At 37.6% G+C, this 24,609-nt stretch overlaps 4 protein-coding genes across 9 annotated transcripts in view; 2 read left to right on the forward strand and 2 right to left on the reverse strand.

The window, feature by feature from the left end:
• LOC103985221 (myb-related protein 308-like) lies at positions 1–1,354 on the forward strand. 2 transcript variants are annotated; one of them, XM_065150494.1, is made up of 3 exons: positions 1–291; positions 383–512; positions 580–1,354. In XM_065150494.1, the coding sequence occupies exons 1-3, from the start codon at positions 159–161 to the stop codon at positions 1,040–1,042; spliced, it is 726 nt and encodes a 241-aa protein (XP_065006566.1). In that variant the 5' UTR covers positions 1–158; the 3' UTR covers positions 1,043–1,354. The 2 variants fall into 2 exon arrangements, with proteins under 2 accessions (XP_065006566.1, XP_065006567.1); XM_065150495.1 differs by having other exon boundaries at positions 594–1,354.
• Positions 1,355–3,769: 2,415 nt separating this feature from the next.
• LOC135638151 (uncharacterized) lies at positions 3,770–4,537 on the reverse strand. Its single transcript, XM_065151126.1, has one exon. It carries the CDS (start codon positions 4,518–4,520, stop codon positions 3,846–3,848), a length of 675 nt encoding a protein of 224 aa, XP_065007198.1. The 5' UTR covers positions 4,521–4,537; the 3' UTR covers positions 3,770–3,845.
• A 2,350-nt stretch (positions 4,538–6,887) lies between these two features.
• Positions 6,888–20,557, forward strand: LOC103985210 (actin-related protein 5). 2 transcript variants are annotated; one of them, XM_009402847.3, is made up of 12 exons: positions 6,888–7,148; positions 7,249–7,319; positions 7,878–8,002; positions 10,951–10,992; positions 12,079–12,181; positions 12,331–12,440; positions 12,717–12,826; positions 12,914–13,004; positions 15,666–16,097; positions 16,283–16,410; positions 16,887–17,214; positions 19,841–20,557. In XM_009402847.3, the coding sequence occupies exons 1-12, from the start codon at positions 7,042–7,044 to the stop codon at positions 20,345–20,347; spliced, it is 2,154 nt and encodes a 717-aa protein (XP_009401122.2). In that variant the 5' UTR covers positions 6,888–7,041; the 3' UTR covers positions 20,348–20,557. The 2 variants fall into 2 exon arrangements, with proteins under 2 accessions (XP_009401122.2, XP_065008199.1); XM_065152127.1 differs by lacking the exon at positions 7,878–8,002 and having other exon boundaries at positions 6,978–7,148.
• A 458-nt stretch (positions 20,558–21,015) lies between these two features.
• LOC135638764 (cx9C motif-containing protein 4, mitochondrial-like) overlaps positions 21,016–24,609 on the reverse strand; it is a 5,471-nt gene continuing 1,877 nt past the window's right edge. The window contains exons 2-3 of one of the 4 annotated variants that reach the window (XR_010496711.1): positions 22,978–23,138; positions 21,016–21,233 (exon numbers count right to left, since the gene is read on the reverse strand). Coding sequence is in view for 2 of the 4 variants with exons in the window: in XM_065152128.1 (XP_065008200.1) it covers positions 23,033–23,138 (106 nt within the window). In the remaining 2 variants the exon portion in view is untranslated. Of the gene's footprint in view, positions 21,345–22,977; positions 23,139–24,609 lie in introns of all 4 variants that reach the window. The other 3 variants (XM_065152128.1, XM_065152129.1, XR_010496710.1) reach the window with 3 other exon arrangements.

A 24,609-nucleotide genomic window follows, 5' to 3' on the forward strand; every position in this document is an offset into this window, starting at 1 on the left:
AGTACACACCTACTGTTGGAGTTGGATTGTGGACTAGCTGTCATCTTTCCTATCCATTTCCCTTTCCGGCTTCCCTTGTTGGCCTCCTTCCTCTCCAACTCAAAGCAATTGTTTCGACTCTCTTCTATCTTCCTTATCCTCTTTCTTCTCCATATGAAATGGGCAGATCTCCGTGCTGTGAGAAGGCTCACACCAACAAGGGAGCATGGACCAAGGAGGAAGACCAGAAGCTCATCTCCTACATCAGAACCCATGGTGAAGGTTGCTGGAGATCACTCCCTAAAGCTGCAGGTCCTACTACAACTCGTTTGAGTTATGCATCTCATGTTTGATCTGCTCAAAGGATAATTCTCTGTCTGCTGATCTTTTTCTGTACTTGTAGGTTTGCTCCGATGCGGTAAGAGCTGCAGGCTGCGGTGGATAAACTACCTCCGGCCCGACCTCAAGCGCGGCAAATTTACAGAGGGGGAAGATGAACTCATCATCGAGCTTCACGGCTTGCTTGGGAACAAGTAAGTTACCTTCTTTTTACCTTTACAGGTCATAAACATGCATGCAATGTTGTTTCTATCGATCAAGGTGGTCGCTGATAGCCGGGCGATTACCGGGGAGGACGGACAACGACATCAAGAACTACTGGAACACGCACATCAAGCGAAAGCTCCTCAGCCGGGGTATCGATCCCCAGAGTCACGGCCCGGCCAGTGGCAACGCCGCTCCGCGACGACAAGAAATCACGACCATTGCGCAGGACATGATTCTCTCGGAAGCCCCAGTCGACTGCTGCTACAAGACCATCAGCAGCGTCGGCGCCAGCCAAGACGTCGACCGCTGCGTCGTCCTCGACCTCGGCCTCTCCATGAGCCTCCCTGGCCGCTCTCCGGAACGTCTTCCCCAAACTTCAGTTGCTCCGGCAACAGCTGCAGCAAGTAGCTGCGCTCAACCCCTTCGTCTGTGCTGCCACCTAGGTTTCCAAAGCGGTGAAGCTTGTGGTTGCCCCGCCACCAAAAACCCACGGCTACTAAGAGCTAACACTAGTTGAGATTCTTCTATGTGATGGTACTTCTCCCACAGTAAAGTGGAAGGATGCCTGTGGTTGCTTCCAAATGCCAAGTGAAATACTTGTCTCTCCAGGATTAATCTTAAAGAATATTTATTTGTAAAATCTCTTTATTATTTATAATCTATTTTTATTTTTTTTATATTTTTAACCTATATTTTAACAAATAAACTTAAATATCTTTCTTTCCTTGTCTTCTGTTCTTTTTTTTTTTTTTTTTCACTAGATAAGCATCACGAATAAAGAGCATGAGATAATGATCGATGATCATATCGACAAAAAACATAAGGGAGCATCGAGCGAAGAGCATAGAGCGTGTCGGTAGAAAGCACGAGGCAATGACAACTTCGATAATAAGAGCGAGATTGTGAAAAAAAAAAAAGATAAAATCAATAATACTAGGACCGTAGATAATAAAATAATATTTTATTATTTTTAAGAGAATATCAATAGCAAGATTGTCAAAAGAAAAAAGGGGTTATGAATATTATGCATCATCTTAAATTATATAACTCTGGATGAAAGTTATAATTTGTTTTGAATGATCTAAGTCTAGGTTTGATTAGAAGAGAAAAATAAAATTGGAAGACTGCAACTCATAAACCGTTAAAACAAAAAAAATAAAAGCATGCAAGGCACTATTTTACTGTGCCAGTTCACTAAGGTGAGTTTCTAACAAAAGTACTCTCATTCTTTATTCATCTTTTATTACAGTATTTCAATATTCTACATGTAATTCCTTCCCTGCTTAGGTGCGAACTATGAATCACAAAGCTTAGAATTCTTTGTTTATATAGTGATGTGTTAATTCCATGCTTCGTCAAGGTCAAGAGAGAACTTAGACTACCTTGATACATGTAGAGGTTGAATATTCACGGTGTCTTAAGATGAGTTGATGTCTATAGCACACCACTGGCCTGACCTTTAGGCATAAAAGATTATTCCTCCTTGAACATCCAACATATGGGTGGAAATATATATATATATATATATATATATATATATATATATATATATATATATATATATATATATATATATATATGATCCCATCAAATAAAGCAAAGAAAAGAAAAAGGATACATTGGACTGGAATTTGGTGGTTGGTAGCCAAATGACCTCACTCAACACTACAACCTCTTGCCTTTGTTTCTGTTAAGCTGCCATCTAAAAAAGTAACTTGTAATATTATTAATCATTCAATCATATTATTAAATTAATATTATAAGTTTATTTTAAAAAATGATTGAATGATCATAAGTTATAAATTATCAAGCTTTTGGGATTTGTGGTCACTCAATCAAGTCTTTAAGATGATTAAAAAATGTTAATTATTTTTCATGATGTTTAATTACAAATATTTATACAATTATCATTCTTCGTTTAAGCTTACACTATATACTCGGTTTCCTTCACTTACTTGCAAGAGGAGATGGGGTGTTAGTATATACGTTAAGTTCTTTCTTAAATATATTCATACAGTTCTCTTTCCTCGTTTAGCTTAGACTTTTTTAAAGCTTAAGACTTTAGAATTATGATCATCCAATCATATTTTTAAGAGTCATTGGGTTCAACTTAGGATTTTGTTTCATTCTCCAATCTTTTAGTGTCCTTTTCTATGGGTTTAACCTTTGTATCAATGGATGGCTATTGGTTTAGATTATTGATCACAGAAGATATTATACGAGGCTTAAACTAATGTAAAATCATGCCCTTATGGTGATTTGATCTACTTTAAAGGCTTACTGATGAAGATGCAGTCCAACTTAAACTCCTAGTTTGAGCACAGAATCAGCTCATATACATTATAAACTTATTATTTTAGAGCATTATGACAAACCTAGAAGTGATAGAGTATGCACTCTTTAGCTTGTGCACATGTACTTCAGTTTAGGCATGGTTCTCCTCTATTTAGTACTGGATAATGGTGCTGTAACTTGGCTCTGGTTTGTTGACTGTTCTCTTCTACCTTCCAGCTTGTCCTGAGCAATATGTGGTAATTGTTTTCTGCTCCATTTCAGCATCCACACATGCATCTTCTTGAGAGGTTGTCTTCTCCCATTATTTTACCAACTCGTGTAAGTGCTAATGTGGCAACAGTACATGCAAGTGCTGAAGCTTGAGATAGAGACGGGGGGAGAGTGGTGTGCCATGGATGGTGACCATTCTCGTTCCCGATTACAGTGGAAGAGCCTTGATTTCCTGCAATTAAAGCTGGATATGCTCATGGTTAATATGACATTTATGTTTGTTGAATGAATGCCTTTACAACAGGCATAATCTAGGCCTAGGGACTGTGTACAGCAATCCAAAGAGGAGTTTGGCATCACAAATTGGCATGGTTTAAATGAATACATCGTTTGTACTCTCAACTAAATCTTTTGGCAGAGATCTTACCCAGCTTCTCCCTTTCTCTGTGGTATATTATCTTCGTTTGTGTTGCACTATATCCCCAAGTCCTCCATGGCCAGTTCAAGCATTGATTCCAATGTGTTTCAACTTGAAAACTGGATCATCACATTTGCAATGATCCTTGCAAGCACAAAGAGTACTAATGAATGACTGATTCTACATTTCAATTTAGTTGATGAAATACCAATTTAATGGATCCACATACTTTGGCACATGAACTTCACTTGCCAATAATCTCAATTTTATTCATCTCACTTCAAACCTTTAAAGCATAAATCTTTTCATCTCATTCTCTTTTGTTTTATTTTCTTTTATCTCAAGCTTGCAGCACACAAGGAAAGAAGGCCAACACAAAACATCAATCGCAGAAACATCAGCTCAGCACACTGTAAAAGGATGGACTGTAGAGAGTGTTTCTTAGATCAGGAGATGTCTTCCTCTTGGGGAAGAAGTCCCCGATCAGTGGAATGAGAGGCCTCCTCTTCCCCACCTTTGTTTTTCCTCTTCCACCAAGCTCATCTTCCATCCTTCCGAGGCTAAGCGCTTGAGCCAGCGTCGGCAAGCGCTCGCTGCTCCCGATCCTCTCCTCTCCCCATCGATCACTTCGAACTTTGCAGGGCCGCTCTTCGATCGCCAAGCTGCTTGCTTCTGTTTTGGACATGCTCTTCTGGAGCTGGAGGCACAGAGCAGCGACCGCTACCTTCGTCTCCGACTGCATCTCCTTCAGCAGCTTCACTTCTCGTTTTGCCTCGTACAGCTCCGCCTCCAGCTTCCTGACAGCGTTGACGACTCTGAGCTCATTGTCTCGCTCATGAACGAAGCGGAACGTGGAAGACAGGGAGGGCGGCGAGGAGTTGGCCGAAGAGACAGGCTTAGGAGGCGGCAGAGAACAGACCGGGCTTCTGATGATGTCGAGCTTGGCAGATGAGCTGGTGGTCTTGCGAGAACTAGCGTTGCCTGCGTGACAGCGATCGCCGTAGACCGCGACGGCCTCCTTCACGGAGCGAAAAGGACTGGTGGAGTCGACCTCAGCGGGCTCGAACGCCATGGTAGCAGGAGCGCAGCAGTGTCCGACGATGCACTGCACCCATAGAGTGCAAGGGGATAAGAAGGGAGTGCTGCGATGGCATGATGACGATGATGATGAGTTTGTTTGCTTGGCTTCCACTTCAAAGGCACGCCTAATCTCGAAGAGAACAAAAGCAAGACGGAACAAGGAATCATATGATTCATGCACGACAAAACAAGATCATACAAGCTGTATGATCGTTCATGCAGAGTGCTCAATTAAAACCAAACAAAGAAAAAGATCAATCGAATCCGTAAAGATCTGCAACTATTCCACTGGTTATTAGCGACCTTAAACTGCATCCCCACGCTCGAAGAGCATGCAAGAGTCAATGAAGTGATACGTACAGTGGGCACAGGACATGCCTCACTGTGAAGCAAAATGCCAGGCAATGTCGCCAACCCAAAGCAATCAGTCTGTGCCTCCTCTCCATCTTGCTTCGAGTTCATGAGATGTGATATGGGCAAAATAATTTGAAAGCTGCATTACACATCAACACAGTAGGATCCTTTGCAATTCGGGCAGCTCAACTATAATATTTCTTATAATTTTTTTGGTCTCATAATATTTTCCAAAACAGCTCTAATGCGATCTTATAAAAGGGACTAAATTATGAAACCAAAAAAAGTTGTGTGACGTGCTTTACACAGGGGATGGATCAAATTGGCTCCAATTATCGATCTCAAATGGATGATTTCAATCTATCCACATGAGATGACGACGCTAAAACTGCTCTCTTCAGTAGTTTGTATCTCGAATGATCTGTTTTCCCCTGCAATTGCTGGATGATCTTCTTGGTATGGTTGCTCATACTGTAAGAATAATTGGTATTTGGACGTCCCAACCACACATCCGCTTGAGATCAGTGAATTAACATCATAGAACTCCAACAAAAATGATGTGTCAAGCTAAGCTTCAGTTTACATTCCAAGGAAGCCTCATGTCTTGCAGAATTCTAAACCCTGTAATAACAAGAATAGTTCTATCTTCTCTTAGTGTTATATTCTTCATTTTTAAATTATTAATAATATTCATAAATTTTTTAATTATTTAAATATAAAATATTTAAATAATTTTTTATATTAAATAATTTTATAGCGAAAGCTTAGTGTTAGGGGCCTATTATAAATCTTAGAATTTGAATATTATTTGTGAAAGATTCATGTTAAGTTAATAAGAAAAAATCATGAATATCATAAATAATTAAAAAAATTAAAGGATATTATATTTAGATTCACGGTTATGAAATAGTTGATGGGCCCACTATGACGTGCTTAGTTGACGTTAGCCGGAGTTCTCATGAGGAATTCTACTAGTATCCAAATGTCTAAGTCCCACTAGGGGGATTTTGGTGTCGAAGGACAAACAAGTAAAGAAAAGTGCTGCTGCTGCCGCCGCCTCACTGTATATATATATATATATATATATGGTTCAAACATTGATAAGAGTTTTACCTTCTAAAGAATCTGCTCAATACCATTAGCTAATGATTATTTCTGTTGAAAGGAATCAATTAGCTAATGATTTAGATGTCACCTTTGTTCTACAACAGTTAGCAACATGTGATCTTGATCTTCCCCTCTCCATAATATTCCATTGTTCACAAACTATGAGCTTCCTGTTCAAACTCTCTTGATTCTTCTGGTGCAAAAAGTAATTACAATTCACTAGTCAGATCGAATCATATTCTAAATGATATATCATCATTTTTGTAAGATAATAGCCATGAAATGTTAGCCATGCACCATGACACTAGTGAGAAATAATTTTTAAAAAAGAAAGTCGAAAGATAAAATCTAAATGATTCAAAAGTATAACATAAATTTTTTGTCACAAGAAATTGGATGTTGATTTATACTTTCAAATAAAGTCTTTCTATTACCTACTCCTCTCACTATTAATATTTATCACATTATCTCTTGTTATCATAGTATTTATGTCATATATTCAAACTATCTCAAATGATTTTTTTTTTAATTTTATTTTATCTGATATCGAGTTACGTCAAATTGTTTATGAATGATTATTCAAGCAATAATTTCCTCAAATTATTCTTCTCCTGTTATTTTAAATCTCTTTTGAACTCACTAATCCACTCGAGTAGATAAACTGAGTTGATAAACTTCGTACTAACTAAACCTATATAGAAATTGATTACAAGTTTATGCAATATCGTTGACATATACAGCAAATATGTGGGTATGACAGTAAGAGAAATTATTTTTAGACGAATTAATTGGAATTACTATAATTTCCCAAATTTATAATTATCAGCATTTTTCTTTAAATACGTGTCAAATTTTGTGGTTAGGTGTCATATTGGGTATGTTCTGTGGGTGTCTAATGCCCAGCTCAAATTCAAATCGGTGCCCCATCCGTCGTCACCCCGATTCATCAAGAACAACCTAAACCCTAATCGCTCGACACCGCTATCGGCCCACACCTCTCCCATGTAGAAGAAGAATAAGAGAGAGGAGGAGGAGAATACGACGACGAGGCGATGCCTTCCTATTCGATCACGCGGCCGTCGCGGCAGGAAGATTACGCTCGCTTCTCCCCGAACACCCCCATCGTGATCGACAATGGCGGCTCCTCGTTCCGGATTGGGTGGCGACCTAAACCCTAGCCCTGGATTTCGTTCCGTCGCGGCTTCTTGATGTCGCCTCGTCTTGCTTTCTCCTTCAAAATTGTTTTCTTCTTGTTACAGGTGGGCTGGGGAGTCGGATCCACGCGTCACCTTCCGCAACGTCGTCCAGAGGCCTCGCCACAAGGCTACCGGTACTCTACTATGTTCCTAAGTGTCGGGGGATTCTGAATCGCAATGTTTTCTGTTTATATACAATTTGCTATTATCTGGTTCTGCTAACTAATATTTGTCGTCAAAACGTGGTTTTTTAAGGACGACATTGTCCTAATCCACTTAATTTAGCGGCCAGATTACCCCCTTCCAGTGATAGGGTTTGGAGGCTGTGAGTTTGCTATTTTTCAATGCGATAGTTTTCTTATTTGTTGCACGAGCATATAATTAGGAGAGAAAGGAGCCCCATTGTTGAACACTAACCTTTTTTTTACCATGGAAAATGATATTAAAAAAATTTGCAATGTACTGATTTGATTTATAGAAGGACGAAAATACAACAATTTCATGTAATTTCTCCTGTCTGTCATTTATGCGAGGAATAGACATGATTCTGATGACATGATACTATGTGATGCAAGCCAATATTTGGCTTTATTTTTATCAATTATATCATGTGACAATAAGGTTAACGGAATCATTAAATATATTCTTGGTATCCTCGTACTTCAAGTTAACATCTCTTCTGAAAAATGCAGGTGAAACTGTCACTATAGTTGGTGATCATGATCCATCATTGATGAAGTACTTTGATTGCACTCGAACATCTTTCCGATCACCATTTGATAACAATGTTGTCTATCAGTTTGAGATAATGGAATATGTGAGCTTCTTTTCCAGTTCTAATTAATATTGAACTTTTTGCTTCCTCTAATCCTTATAGTTTGACCAGTAGAAAATCATGTCTTTCACCATTTTAGAAAGAGCTTGTTGTTTGATTCCATATCCATTTTTTCCCTTAAGCAGTGGCCATTGGATGCTGGAAACGGAAGCGAAATGATTTTTGAATTTGATACACAAGTACAGAGATTAAGTTTAAGACTTGTCATGTGCATGCAAGTTAGGATTGTAAAACTATGGTTTGAGATATTTAATTTGGAGGCATGTGTAAAATACTATGTGATATTAGTACAAGTTCCTAGTATAAGTTTCCCTAATAGAGGCCAACAAACCACCTTGTGGCAAAGAGGAATTGATCTATGCTAATGTAGCCCTCTTGCAAATTGTTTGGGGACTGATCGTTCTTTAGCTGTGTATAATGCTTTGGTATGTGCAAAGGTATCACACAAACATCAACTAAAGGCCTTCATACAAAATGACATCTTCAAGCCACCCAGCCCACAAAGAAAATTATTGATTATCGAGAAGGTTAGCTTGACGGTTTTGAATATATTGAAGTCTAAAAAGCTCCCAAAATTGAAGATGGCAACAAGGATGAGCCATCATGCAAATCAAACATCTTTAACTAACTATGCAAGGAAATATCCCAATGAATGCTTCGCCTTCTGTCACGGACTTAGTTGGTTTTGCCTAAGTCGTGCGGCACCCTTGCGTATCCGTCCGCAAAGGTCAGCCTCCCCGAAGCCTCCCATGGTCCCTTAGGATCCACAAAGGAGAGAACGGGTTAGAGAAAACGCCTCATTCGGGATCCACAAGCAAACGTTTCCGAAAACACTTCATAGACAATGCAAATTATAAACAGACTTTACAAGCTCTGAACAGTTGCACAACAAAGGGTCAAAATGGTCCATTATAGACTGAAAATCTCTCACAAGTGTCCACATGACACAACCTTTATTTACAAGCTTAAAGCGGCCACCAAACCCAACTAAAATAGGACTATTTAGCCTTCGGCCGTCCCTCTACATGCTGTGCAAAGCATGAACATACCAAAAGACACGGATATACATAAGCATTACATCAAACATCCTGTTTAGAAGTTTGTCCGTGACATTGGGGAGAGCTATATAGCATGTCATGGTTACACTAATGTTGTTAAAAGGCGCCTTGGCACTCGCCTAGGTGCTTGGGTGAGGTGAAGCAAGGTTCGAGCGCCTCGCACATGCTTGGGCGACGCGCTTTAGTGAAGCATCGCTTGGGCATTTGCCTCAGCCCAAGTGTCGGGTGCCTTGGGCAAGTGCTGGGTTAAATGTGAACCAGATTGTTAATTGGTTCAATTGAACTAGGCATTTGTCGGTTCAATTGAACCAACTAGGAAAATAAACCCCTCCCCCTGTGCAACCCACACACATATAGTAAAACCCATGCCACAGTAAAACCCTAACTACTATCGTCGCCCCCGACGCACCTATGCTCCGTCGTCGTTGTCTCTGTGTACAACTCTCTTCATCGTCAACGGATAGCTTTGATGCTTCCTTTGCCATCGACGAACAAGTACAAAGCTCTTGCCGTTGTAGCTCTTGTGCGCGGTTCCCTCTGCCACCGCTGTTTTCGTGTGCAACTCATATAGTCGTCGAGGGACAGGTTCGTAGCTTCTTCCACCACCAACGGACACATCTGAAGCTTCCTCTGCCCTCGACCCCGTTGTTTGTAGCTTTCTCCGTTGTTGTCGCCGTTCGAAGGTTCCTCCGTCATTGTCGTTGCCATCATCCGAAGGTTCCTCCATCACCGCCGCCCTCTCCTTCCCCACCTTCCACCGTCGATGACTCTTCTTCTCACTATTGTGTATTGTTATAACTGTTAACCCTATTAATCCTTTAAAATTGATATTAATCCTTAGAATTATTAACCATATTTAGAATTGCTAATCCCTATTTAACGTTGTTAATGATTATTTAGAAATGTTATTAATACCTATTTAGCATTGCTAACCTCTATTTATTTAGAATTGTTAATAGGGTTTTAGGAATAATGGCAAGTGCAGAAAGTAATTCAAAAGATTTGTAACAAAATTCATGAGAGGATCCTAGTTGAGAATACAATTATCTAAAGGATGATGATGATTAAATTTGATGTAAAACTTTATTGTTTTGAGTCTTTTAACATTTTTGTTATTTTATGGACAATGCGACTTGGTACTTTATATCTTTTCAATTTAATGCCATATTTTTATTTTTATAATCATATTTATCAATCATATTATATATTTTTTATATTTTAATATTCTAGAGTGTCCTGCTTCGCTCGAGCAAGCGCCTAGGCGAAGCGCTAGTGCCTTGGGTGTTTTGAGACTTTGACGCTTTTTGGTGCCTGATGCTTTTAAAAACACAGGGTTACACTAGTACCAAAGCAACTGAAAAGGAAACTTTTAGTAGTTTTGGTAACTATTAGTGTGAACAAGCAAGGAGAACTCATGGAAACAATAAGACTTAATGATCGTCCATATGTTATATTTAAGACATGTTACCTAATCTCCTTCCGAGACTTCGTCGAGAAAGCACTTCACATGTCTAAGAATCCATTTCTGTCAGAGCAACTGAAAGAGACACATCACTTACCTCTGTTCAAGGATCTATTTATGTCCAAACTTCTTTCGTGAAAGATAAAGAGCCTTATGTGATAAATAAAGTTTCATCAATATCCTTTCTCATCATAAGGATCTGTTACTTGCATCTGTACCACATCTGCTTTATTTCATCATCCTTTGTAACGTGTGATCTAATATTATATTGAATGTTGATATTTCACTTTAAATATTTTTTTCTAATTTATTCTTACTGCTTCCCTTTTAGGAAGTTGTGAATATATTCTTCTGTAAGCTTCATTCTCTCTATTGTGTCATGCTTTTCTCATGTATATCTTTTCTTGCAGGTTCTTGACTATGGATTTGAGCGTCTAGGTGCTAACTTACAGGTGTGTTGTTATATTTTCCTTATAGCAATAACAAAAAGTAATCCGATCTCCATGTCATTACTGCATTGTAGTTCTAACAAGCTTATTGATGTATGACTGGTACATAGATATTTGTGTGTGCCGACCCCAAATAGTTAGGACATAATGGTTTGCTGTTGTTGTTGAACACAATTATCTGGTGGTATGATGTTTTAATTATGGTATGCCATAATTATGTTGCATGGCATTATGATTCTATGATTATTGTTATCTCCTTATTTGTTCTATAACTGAGTTGATTGCTCTGCAGATAATAAAATTTTACCACTTCTGTAGTCGCCATTTCATACCTTTACTGGTCCTTTGTTCTTTAGAAAAGAACATATGGTTACATGAAGAATAATTTGGATGTCTAATTAAGATTATGTCTGTCGTTAGCCACCTCCACCATTTTTTAAAAAAATAGGAATGAAGGATTGCTTGATCCATGTTCCATTGGTGTGCTTTATCTTTCTTTACAATGAAAAGAATGAGAAAAAAGAAAACAAAAAAAATGCAAAAGAATAGAAAAAAGGTAAGAAAAGAGCATGTAAATAAAAAAAGAAAACAGGGTAGAACAGAGACATATTAATTATTGTCACCTTATTCAAAATATAGGAAATGAATATTTAATCTAGAATCTGAGTTCTTTTTGCTTTGTTTTGTTAGATTTTAGTTTATCTTGCTCTTTCTACTACACTTGGTCGATGTGCTCAACACCACAAATATGGCAAATGCACTAGTGTCATGTATGATATATCCTTTCGTTTGGTGTGGCCACAGTCATGCATATAATCCTGTATTTGAACCAATTTTTTATCAGATTTTGCTGAAAATCTTGGAACCAACATAACAATGTTTTAATTGCTTGTCATGGATAAAAAACTTGATTGTTGTCTTTCAATAATTCCTTGTGCACAAAGAGCAAATCATTCTTTATTAGTTACAGAAGTACCATGTTTCATATAAATTGTATTTCAGAAAATTTTGAATGAAAGCTTAGTAGGAGTATTAATGTCTTTTTTTAGGTTTGCTCTATCTCCTAATGTTATTGTGTGGCTTGAATAGGTTGATCATCCTATTTTAATGACAGAATGCATATGTAACCCACTCTCCTCACGCAGTAAAATGGCTGAACTTCTCTTTGAGACTTATAGTGTACCATCAATAGGTAAATTACCTTTGTTGCTGCTATCTTATAGGTTTCTTGTGCTGTAAAATTGTATTATGTTTTACTTGTCATTTGTACTAGATCATTGTGGTACTATGGCCTGTGCTGTTCTATTGCATTTTTTTAATGCTTGGAGCATGTCTGTATAGCTTTTGGTGTTGATGCTGTATTCAGCTACAAGTTAAATCAACAATTTGGAAGATGCAATGAAGATGGTCTTGCTATTTGCTCAGGATTTTCAGCAAGCCATGTAATACCGGTGAGTGTTTTTCACATTAACATTTTGTGGAATGTTGCATGTAAAGCTTTTTAGAAAAGCAGGTCTCTGAATATGCCAACACGTTGCATGGGCAAATATTTGTTAGGCAATATATGACTTGGGTAACATGTTAAGACAACCCTATGCATATATGTAGGCATTACATTTTGTATGCAGTATACTTCTCTGTTATGTGATATATTTGCTTGTCCCGAGTCCTTTTATCTTTTCCATGTTTTGGATTTTAATGAACTTTGACCAATTATGGTTATTTAGATTGTAAAAGGGGAGCCTGTTACTGAAGCATGCTGCCGAACTAACATTGGTGGATATCATGTTACCAACTATTTGAAGCAGCTTCTTTCCCTCAAATACCCATATCACATGTATGTATGTTGCTGCATGTTATTTCATTAAATTTTATGTTTTATAAATTGGTTAACTTCCATGCATGATCGGTTGCACTTCAACAGGTCAAGCATTACATGGGAGAAGGCTGAGGAGCTGAAGATGGAGCACTGTTATGTAGCTACGGATTTTGCATCTGAATTGCAATTGTTTCAGGTGGAAAACTTGACATCCTTACCCACTTCTTCTAATCACGTTTGATATCACCATTTGTGTGGACGGTGCCATAATTTTTCTAATGCATTTGTTCAATGTGGACTTCTCCAACTGTTCTACATTGCTGTTGAGCCGACCCTGCATGTATAATCTCTCATGGATGGTGAACTTCTTAAACTAGACAGTCAATTTGCAGATTATAGGGGTTATCTGCCTCTACCTAGTGTTACTACATGTGCCCATTTGTGGCATTGGAAGCATCATACATGGTTTCAAGAGATTGTGAATTTAACCTCATTATGATGTATTTTTTATCTTTATATTCTCTAATCTTGATGACCCTGAAAAAAAAATTGAGTTACACGGTAGTAGGACAGATAATCTAGTTAATTTTCGGTATCATGTTAGTTAGGAAATACAGATGGATACATAAAATGCATATATGAAATACCATAAACACAAAAAGGATGGTTCTTCTAGCCTAAGTTGTTCCCATGTAAGTATTCAATTGGGTGCCACAACAGGGGGTTGTGGATACTGTACTTAGATTGTTCCTTTTGGTATTCTTATAGATCACGAATGTCATGGCATGGATAATGCAATTTTTGACATGCTTATATTTTGAAATTTACAATAATTATTTTAAAATCACAAGACACTATGTAATTATAGGAAGTTGGCCCATTTTAATATCGTTTATCTTTTTACAGACATTGATAACTATAGCATTTAAAAATTGGGACATCTGGAACACTTGTGAAGATTTCTTTGGCTTTTTGGTATCATGTATGACATCTTTGAATTACATGGGTGGAAAGATTGTGTTGTCAGTAGCATACTGCATAGCTATCATCTCTGACCTAAAGTTCTGTTATAACAGTGATAAATAATACTAGCTACTGTCACCATATTTTGTTAGAGATCTGTCACATACATATTTGCTTTAAGAAAAAACAATTTTACTGGTAACTATATACTCAAATGGATGACCCAGAAATCTTTTTCTTGGTGATTCTTGACATAGCCCTGAACATAATGTTGTTGTCTCATGCATATTTGATGTTCAGTTTTCACATATAGCTGTTGGTCTAAATGCCAATCAACCATGGAATCAAGTGTCTTGATGGGAAAGACAGAAGGGCTGCAAAGTTGCATTTCAGAATCGATCTGTGCTCTTGGAACTCCATGCTACAAAGGGGCCTCTCTGAGACATATATACAACCATCTTTTCTTTACATTATCTCATTAGTTAGACTTATATGCTTCTTTAGTCACCTTCCATATGTTCCATGTTGTAACATGAAGTATGCAGTATGTATGCCAATTTTAGGTGTAAGCTTCCATCCTTGCAACATCACTGCTTCCCTTATATAGCAACTCAGGCTTAATGTTCCATTTTGTCCGTTGAATTCAGCATCTTTGGATTGGTTACTTCAACCTCTATCTTCTCAGCTAATAAGATGCTTACAGCTTCTTGGTAGAATTTAATTAAATAATTTTTTTATAGTGGATGAGGCTTGATGATTGTAAGTTTGCTCCTCCACAATGCGCAGGCCAGGAAAAGTCTCTCTGGTTTGTAGGGGTATGGCTGCATATATTGAGCTTTCCTAGTTCCCATAGAAGCCATATTTATTGGGTTTGCCCATTACCTAGGTTCATTATTAGATATCAAATGCCTTTTGGAACTCCTTTTTTTAGATGTATAGCCTGGTACTTGTCTATGGTTCCTGGAGCGATGTAGGTTTGCACCTGGAAGCTGAGAATACACCAGATTTAGTATGGTATTCAAAATGGGAGGTGATTGTGTCTTAAAAATAGGCTTTTTATCCTACTTCTTAATCAAGAGAGGCAAAAGAAGTATGAAGAAATTTGAGTTTATGTGCTATTTATGCAAATAGAACAATTTTTTTGAAATTATTATCTGGTTGAAGGAAGAACCACTTTTATCATAAAAAACAGCTGTAATATATGATATTCATACTTAGTACTTCCTAAGCGAGTCGAAGCAGGTGTAGAAAAAATGTGTTTACTTGCTTTTTTATCAATAAAGAACATTTCTATTTTGGAATCAATACCTAGTTGAAGGAAGAACCAGTTTATTATAAAACTAGCGGTGATGTGGGTGGTCACTATGCATTTGCATGTCTGGCCAAATATGTGGTTCATATTAAAATATTAAAATGATATCTAATTAATTTCCAACAGAAAAAATCACTTTATATAAGTTATTAATAGGTAAAAAGATAATGTTGATACTGAGAATTGATTTGACAATATTCATACTTTTGTTTATGAAGCTACTTAAGTCTATATTTTGGTATTAATGGGTAAACGTACAGTTGACGGATGTTATATTATCATGTTAAAAAATGTCATAAAAATAATGGTAGTAGCAAACTAAAACTAACAAGGTGACATATATGATCTAATATTTATGTTCTAACATTTTGCATATGCAGATATTCAGGGTTTAGATGGTTCCTTTGCATGTTTGAATATTCTGAATATGTAACGATGCCACATTTTGAGTCCATGTAGACCATATGTAAGGCATTAAAAATGTCTGCATTTGCCTATGCTGCCATGTGGATTTCTTTCAGACAAAACAGGAAGAATGCTTTCTTAAGTACAAACTTTTATTTTTTTTCGTTCTCATTGCAGAAAGGGAATGAAGAAGCTAAAGAAAAGACTAGGTGTTGGCAACTACCATGGGTTCCACCTACTCAAGGGGATGTACCATCTGAAGAAGAACTTGCAAGAAGAGCTGCTTTAAAGGAAAAACAAGGACAACGATTACGAGATATGGCTGCTGCACGAAAGTCTATTAGGATAACAGAGCTTGAAAATGAACTGAATGGTCTGGAGGATTTATTGCAGCAGCTTGATGAGGTGGAGGAACCTGAGGTCTCATCTATCTTGTCTGGAACAAAGTTCTTCTCAAGGCAAGAAATTGAGTCTGCCATTCTAAGAGTAACACAATCGTTGCGGAAGGCTAAAGGTGAACCTAGTGAACCTGAGGAAAAAAATGATTCTTCGTTGTCAGAGAAATATCCCCTGGTCAGTGTACCTGATGAATTGCTGTCCCCAGAACAGGTATTTTGCTATGTGCACTTGTGTTCTTCCAATATAATTGCCATGATGTCTTTGATTTTGTTCCCATGATACTTGACTGCACCCCGTTGGCACACTGATCAATTATGAGAGTTGTCACTCCAACCTTGTTATCTTGTTGAAAGGTGTGAATAAATTCTGTTTGATGTTTCAACTTTCCTTGACAGTTAAAAGAAAAGAAAAGGCAGATATTTCTCAAGACTACCTCAGAAGGTCGATTGCTTGCCAAACGAAAACGCTTTGAAGAGGAATCATTACGAGAGAAACAGAATCAACTAGATGAAGAGAAGAGACTGTATGTATCGTATTTACATCAAACAATTTTTCTTTTGAATAAATCTGGATGGAATACATTTATATCCTTAATGACATGAAGTTGCATGCTGAGGCATAGCTAAGAAATGTTATTTGGAAAATCATGCTTTTTGTTGGGATAAGACAACTTGCTATTTGGTGGTTGTGATGTTAATATACTCAAATTATGTTATGTTGATGGCAGAAATATCCTGTGAAAGTTAAATAGACTCTGTTAAAGTAGCAGACCAGGAAGTTGCACCAGTGCCAGTACTGCTTTTACAAGCATGATATTTCAATTTGGGGGGCCACAAGTAACCTTGCAATGTTATTAGGCAATCGAACTTTTTAGAACTGTGGGAACCATATAAGCTGAATTTCCTGGATACAATAACACTACCATGTTTCCTTTTAATTTCCAGGTTCTCTTTGCCTTTTGCTATAATGTGTTCATTTTTTTCTCTGATCTAATTGCAGAGAAAATCCAGAGTTATACCTTGAGCAACTGCATGATCGATATCGAGAACTCAGCGAGAAAGTCGAGTTAAGAAAAAGGGTGAAAACAAATGGCAATCAGAATTTGTCAGGGGGTGTTGGCCGTGGTGAACGTTTGAGTGCTGCTCAAAAGGAGAGGATGCGCCTCTTGACATCTGCAGCATTTGACAGGGGAAAAGGTGAAGACACTTTCGGGGCTAGAGATGAGGACTGGCAACTCTACAAACTGATGAGCAAGGATAATGATGATGATGACAATGGGCAAGATGAGGATGAAGCAGAACTAGCACGTGTCACATCTAGACTCCAGGTTAGTTTTCTGCGACTTTGCATTTTCATAATTTACTGTCTCTAGTCTGTCATGACCACAGTTTGAGACCTATTAGCTTTAATGCTACAGAATTTGTGGAATTAAGTAGGTTCTTGGTCCTTCCTCACCTGGAAAATGCAGTAACAAATGCAGTTGAATTTTATTTACATTTCCGAAATAGGTAGTATGTATCAACTTTGTCTTGCCTGTAGTGATAAAACTGTGCTTATTGATTTATTGTTTTTGGCTATCCAATTTGACATATGCTATATGGTGCTGGTTAATTATTTTATCCACTTTATAGTTGCTGTAATTTCCCTTTGCTTGATATTCTTGCATCTTAGAACTATAAACAATTTAAAAACCTAGCTTAAACAAGCATAGTACTGTTTGTGGGTAGCCATATGATGATTCATCACTTTGTATGTCATTTGCAATCGTTTCCTGTTTATGCTTTATTAAGTTCCTATGGCATGTAATTTTGAAATTCTGAAGCTTTTGATTGTCTTGTGATAGTTGTATGTCGTGGAGATCCTTACAAAATATATTATCTGATAAATTACCACAATTACTTAAAAACTCATGCAATTCCTTGGTGAAAATTCTTGAACTTTGTCGAATATCTTGAACAATAGCTGATATTGAACAAAGTCTTCTGGAAAATTTAAATTTCTTCTATTATAGTTTCTCCATACCTCTTCTTAACCATTATATAATAATCGCTTTTCCATATTCCATTCACTTTTTCATGATTCATTTCAGAATGAGGAGGTTAGTCATTCTCTTGACTATCTTTTTCATTGTATGACCATATTAAATTCTATCAGTATCACTTTGTTGATGTGGAAGTGATTGTTTTTATAATATAGGGTATATGGATGCCCTTAGACTGGGCAAACAAGGTGTGAGATGATCGTCTTTTAGAAGAAAATATTATTGGGGGGAAGTTATCCTATTCTTTCTAATTGCATTTATATATGCATTACGTTCTCTCAGCTGGCTTGTCTTTAAACAACCGTGATCTCGATGTTTCTTCCTAGCATCAAGGTTATGTTTGTGGATCTCTTGTACTGCGAATAAATATTTGCTGGATGACAGCTGAGCTATCCCTGTTTTCTCAGTATCTAAATCATGAAACCTCTTGCAGCCTCTCAGTCGATCTGAGGTTGCATTAACATACAACTTAGGTTTCACCATCAAGTTGTATAAATATTTTGGACATATCATATGTTGTCTATGGGGTGTGGATATTGGGGACAAATATCTTTTACTGTTAGAGTTTATCGTTCACATTATCAATTATTTAGTCTCCTCAAACTTGACAGCCTTGTCTAATAATAGTGTTAGATTGATGTAGTGTTCTGCTTTCTGAATGAACCCACCACCTTTTGGATAACCCTTTAAGCATGGCAGGATTACATCCTTTTCTCCATTCCTGTAAATGCAAGTGGAAGATATAGGTTCTTTTCATGGTTATATTGTGTTAGATTTTGGTTTGCTTGACTCCCCGAATATTGCTGCTGAGTTTCAGTATGATTTAGCTCAGTGATTGCAAAAGGCGCTCGGGCGCTCGCCTAGGCGCTCGGGCGAGGCGAGGCGAGGCCCGAGCGCCTCGCTAATGTCCCAGGCGGCGCGCTTCAATCAGGCGCCGCCTGGGCGCTCGCCCGAGCCCAGGCGCTGGGCGCTTCGGGCGAGCGCCTGGGTAAACCGAACCAGAATTTTAGGTCTGGTTCGGTCCTGGTTCGGTTGTTAGTTGGTTCAATCGAACCAACTAAACCGATATAACCCCAACCCTAACCTGTTGCCGCTGCCGATCCCGATCGCGATCTCGTCGCTCGCTGTCGCTGCTCGCCGCTGTCGCTGCTCGCGCCTCCCGCGAGCCCTCTCGCTGCTCGCGTCTCTTGCGAGCCCTCCCGCGAGCCCTCCCGCGAGCCCTCTCGCCTCCTGCGAGCCCTCCCGCGAGCCTTCCCGCTGCTCGCGCCTCCCTCGAGGCCTCCCGCTGCTCGCGCCTTCCGCTCCCTTTCCCTTTCCCGCTGCCGCTGCTGCCGCCACTGCTGCCGCCGCTCGCCGCCGCCGCTTCCTCATTTCTCCGTCAGCAGATTTATACTGTTAATGTGATTATATTTATTAATTATATTATATATTTTTATATTTTTATTTAAAATTTTAAATAATTATATTTATTAATTATATTTTATATTTTTATATTTTAGCGCCTCGCTTCGCTCGGGCGAGCGCATGGGCGAGCGCCTAGCGCCTCGGGCGTTTTTGGACCTTGGCGCCTTTTGACGCCTAGCGCTTTTTAAATCACTGATTTAGCTAAGGATGCTTTGCTTAATTATATCCATTTTCTTTTCCTGCATATTTGACTCATTATGTGATATGTCAGTTTGTATAGATAGGAGAGAATTGAAAAAAGTGCTGACATTAAACTCCAAGTTGTAAGCAACTTTTGTGTTCATGTAGAAACTTAGTGATCTTTTGTGACACTTCATGCAGTGATCTTTCATTCCATATTTCTGGTCATCTACTATCAAAGTCCGTTTATTACTTTATGCAGTGAGCTGTCCATATCGGCTTCCATTGATGCCAATGTTTGTTTAGTGATCTTTTTTCACTTTGGCAGGATATAGATCCTAATTTTGTTCCTAAATCTGATTTGGTCCCACCTCAAGCAACACCTGAATTTTCAAAATTCCGTCCTCAAAGTTTAGAAGATTTCAAGATTGTTCTCGGTGTGGAGCGTTTCCGATGCCCAGAAGTTCTATTCCAGCCTAACATGATTGGGATCGACCAAGCTGGCCTCGATGAGATGGCAGGAATCTCGCTCCGAAGGCTAGATAGGGTGGATGATCCTATGAAGGATGATATAACCAAATCAATATTAGTTACCGGCGGTAGCGCTCTCCTTCCTGGCTTGTTGCCTCGCTTGGAAGCTGGAATCCGGCAAATGCGCCCTTACCTCTCTCCTCTAACAGTCGTCAGAGCATGTGACCCCATATTAGATGCATGGAGGGGTGCATCGATATATGCAAATTCTCCACAGTTCTCTTTACAGACTCTTAGCATGCAGGATTATTACGAGAAAGGTGAAAGCTTGCTTTGGCAATACCAGATCAAGTACACAATTTGATTTATACAACGCCATTCTGAGTGCAGCGGTGTCATTGTTCCTCGTATATGTTCATATCATCCTATTTGGGTTCCGAGAGTTAAATATGTATTTATATTGTTCTTCTTTTAGACTAATTTATACTGTTTTAACCCAGATTTTTCCTGATAAATTAAGATCCGTTTCAGGTGATGTTAGCCGTTAAATCTATTAATAATTCCGTTATGAGAAGCTGAGTGGATGTTTCTTGGCCTAGGAAGCCGTACGTGTAATGCTTGCTTTGTCCCGCAGGACACTTTTAGTTCGATGAAACTGGAGCTGCAGGAGCGCGTACATGACGTATTCCACTGAGGCGATGTCTGGGAAATATGAACTGATGAAAGCTAAAGTTTGCCGTCATGCGATCCGGACGAGATGCACCTTTGGGTGCTAAAACAGTTGACTTGGTCGTACCAAACCAATTAGAAATTGTAATAAAAAGACTATATATATATATATATATATATATATATATATATATATGAGTTATGCAAGTACCACTACATTTTATGAACAGAGAATTCATGCAATTTAAAATCTTTTACAGGCTTTGGACCAGAATCCAAATGTGGCTGCCAATTATTTCACTAAGGTAAATCTTTACCAAGTGATGGTTCACCCTCCATTATTTTCCAGAAAAAAAAGGAAAATGAAAACAGAAATTATCTTGCTATTCTTCTGCAATTTCAATTTTTTTTCTCACAATTTTCAACTTAAAATACTACAGCTAAAGTTCTAAAAAAACCGGGGAAAAAAGCAGACGTGAACATGCCGTGCAAAAAAGAAAAAGTTGTTTTACATCGTCAGTAGTCCATTTCTCCATCATAGAAAGTCATCTAAATCTGCCATTTCTCCATTCTTTCAGCTCCTGCAGAAATAATATTTTTCAACATAAATTGTCTGTTGAAGAGAAAACGAAAATAAATGATCCACAAAACTCATAGACTTTCTCCCATCATAGAAAGTCAGGCCAATTGTCCTGCAAGATACAAATATGATTCTTTAAGGATCTCAATAACATCGCATGTAGTCCATTCAACGACAGCAAAAAGAAAGCTCGTATGGCTTCATCCAAGATTTCAAATGAATGGAAACTTTCACTAAATGATTTTACTGAAATAACAAAAAACTAAAGAAACAAACTAGTATTTAAGAATAAAGGGTTACTCTCATATAGGCTCCTCCATTTTGGCATATTGACTGTTGGATACCTGTCTTATCCACTACTCATATCTTTCAAACATTTTTGTAGTTTCTAAATTAACCCACTTACTTATTCCTAACAAGGCATCTGAATTGGCATTATTGCCCTTGGTTACAAATTCTCAACTATGTGGTCTTTGACTCTTTGATGTTCTATCGCAGCAAGAGCTAACATGAAATGAATAGTGATGTCAGGATGTAAATACATGTTACAACATATTTGACCACATGACAGGATTCAAATTATAAATATGCTAAAATAGACAGCTTATTTTAAACGACACTAGGAAAATTGTCAGTCCCTTCCGATGTGACCATGATATTTATATTTTTTTGTAAACTAACGTATTATCCAATAAGAATTGCATATTCAACCAACTAACTCCTGATGAAAAAACCAAAGAGCATGGCTTCATGATTTAAAAGTTTAGGGAGAAAAACAACCACATGCATGAAGACAGTATTGTGGAATCTGGAGGGGCTCAGATGTATAGATCCTTATTATTGATGTATGTCAGCTGTTTCAGTGTTCAAACACATGAGACCTGTTGGTACCAAAAATAAAGCAGCAGATTCAGTAGCATCAGCTGCAATAGAGGCACAGTGCCACTAAGTTAATAAAAAAATGGCTCGGTGGTACGTTAGCAAATTGGTTGCGATAGAAGATCAAATGTTGTGCACTTTTTCATAGCTTATGTTTCTAAATTGTGAAAATGATCGCATATCCATAATAAAAAACATGGTGCTCCAATATTTATCTGACCAATTATCACCCATATTTATGAATACCATGTGTAACCAAGCAATGACAAAAAATAGAAACAGACATCAACTCAAAGACATGAATTACAAGTTCCTGTTTAATTTAGATCAATATATAACTATGTTCATCTAAAAGAATTAAGCAATAAAATGTTTCGAGCGAGTGTCAAATTTTTTACACACATGGATATAAGACAACAAAAATAATGAAGCATGATGATTAATTATATACCAAATCTAGAAAGTCTTAAGAACTTAAAATGAGTTGATAGAGCAAGAAATCCATGGTGTTAATAAAAAGAATAGGAGAGAGAGCGGAGGAGATCACATCATTGTGAGATATAACAAGTGACAAACAGTTTAAATAATTATCTAAAGATATTGCCTTATACATAGCTCAATGGTTTGAAACAATCTATGTAGGTGACCCAGAATAGATGGGACATTATGACTTGTTGTTGTTGTTGTTTTAGTAGTAGGAAAACAAATGATCATTATTGACTAATTTGGTGTTACCAGGAAACAGAAGAACTGGGATTTAAAACTGGGAAAAAAAATCTTATGTCAAATTGGCAACAAGGTTATATCCAACAAACTGTAACAATAACGCCTTTTTTTTTTTTTGACCAAAAATGTTATTGGCTCACAGAGAAATTACTGTTGGGTAATCATGAAGCTTCATGGTTCAATATTTGCAGTGTGTCACTTGGTATTTGTTTTCAGAAGTCCAGCAAGTGGAGCACAATGTGTTGAGTCATAGTTGCACTTTTCACAGCATAGTTGCAACAGTCCAATGACCTTCATGCACCTGAAATAAATATTACAAGGAAAAATTATTTACCTTAGGTTAACCATAATTAATAACATAATCTATCACAATTTACTATGTCGATGTTGTTGCACATTCTGATATGCAGGCTCATAATCTAATCCATAAATTTACAAATGTTAGAAAGAAAAGAATCAAGTTGAAAATACAATTACATCGAAATGAAATGAAGAAACCATTTCCAGAATTTCTTTCAGCATCAGAATTTACTTTTGTCAAAAGTAGTTACTAGATTGTGTGTGAGAAGTGAAAAAAAGATGTCCAAGTGCACAAACCTCCCACCAAAAAAGGGTTTTGGAAGGGTCAATGAAAGCAGCCCCACCCTTCTGAGTGGAGAGCTTGTTACCAATAGCTGCTAGACTATGAGGGCATATTTATATTGTCCGAGCAGAAAAGGCATCAATCCTTAAACATGGCTAAGCAAAATCATGTTCGTTAACTGCAAGAAGTTACCTAGTAATATTCATGACCTCCCAACAACCAGAAACCTGGCATTTGATCATTTATATCACTAGCATATCAGTGAAGCTTTGAATCAGCAGGAAATCACCAGAGATCTTCTCCTTTTTTTAACCCATTGTCATACTGGTAGTATAACTGTGAATAATATTTTAAAAATCATTTAACTAGAACCCGATATACAAACCACAAGGCAGGTATATATCTATACACATATAATAAATGTCCCATGTCCCTTGACTTGAGATGCATACCATGCTTTAGTCCTTAACAGAAAATAGATAAACAAGCATCTCAATCCATCTGGACTTATCTATACGGATATTGAATCAATTATTTATGTGTTGAGAATCAATTCTAAGATGATTAAAAAAAATAAAGAAGAAAATAAGTTAGAAAATATTGATACATTGTTTACCTGTTAGAAATCAGAGTTAACTGATGTAAAAATATGACAATTAGATATGATAAATAAAGGAATGACATGTAAAACATCACTTCAGTAGAACAAATAACATGGGACTTCATACAGAAGAGACAAGTTACTAGAATGCATGGGGGAAAAAGCTGAGAAGAGAACAACAATTATCTAATCCATCACAATGAACTAAATTTCAAATTCCAAAAATATCAAAAAACATACTAATTTTAGAATTTATGGGATTTAACTAGAACTCTCTAGAACCTCAATCATCAGCAAGTCCTTTTCTGGCCCTTTCTCATGGGCTTACAGTGATTGACAAACCTACAAATAACAATGATGTAGAATGCTGAAATAAGTAATCCCATCATAAGCTCAGTAAAAGATTCCAGGCAACAAGAAAAATCTGAACTGGGGAAGCAACTTCACTTGAAAGTTTCCTGCCTTACCATGGAGCCCAAAGTTGTTCTGCCATTAGAACTATTAAATATATGGCTGGTCGATACAGTAGCTTATAAGTGTTGCTATCAGTTGAGAACTAAAAGGAGAAGTTCTTGCAATGTCACAGTG

This window comes from Musa acuminata, chromosome BXJ3-5 (assembly GCF_036884655.1).
Source record: "Musa acuminata AAA Group cultivar baxijiao chromosome BXJ3-5, Cavendish_Baxijiao_AAA, whole genome shotgun sequence".
Classification (NCBI taxonomy): Eukaryota; Viridiplantae; Streptophyta; class Magnoliopsida; order Zingiberales; family Musaceae; genus Musa; species Musa acuminata.

Bases quoted from the DNA above. Each gene is read 5' to 3' on its own strand.
- LOC103985221 (XM_065150494.1), top strand. From the start codon at position 159: ATGGGCAGATCTCCGTGCTGTGAGAAGGCTCACACCAACAAGGGAGCA. The intron at 292-382 runs GTCCTACTACAA...CTGTACTTGTAG, and splicing joins ATCACTCCCTAAAGCTGCAG to GTTTGCTCCGATGCGGTAAG. The intron at 513-579 runs GTAAGTTACCTT...CTATCGATCAAG, and splicing joins CACGGCTTGCTTGGGAACAA to GTGGTCGCTGATAGCCGGGC.
- LOC135638151 (XM_065151126.1), bottom strand. From the start codon at position 4,520: ATGGCGTTCGAGCCCGCTGAGGTCGACTCCACCAGTCCTTTTCGCTCC.
- LOC103985210 (XM_009402847.3), top strand. From the start codon at position 7,042: ATGCCTTCCTATTCGATCACGCGGCCGTCGCGGCAGGAAGATTACGCT. The intron at 7,149-7,248 runs GTGGCGACCTAA...TTCTTGTTACAG, and splicing joins GGCTCCTCGTTCCGGATTGG to GTGGGCTGGGGAGTCGGATC. The intron at 13,005-15,665 runs GTGGAAAACTTG...TTCTCATTGCAG, and splicing joins CTGAATTGCAATTGTTTCAG to AAAGGGAATGAAGAAGCTAA.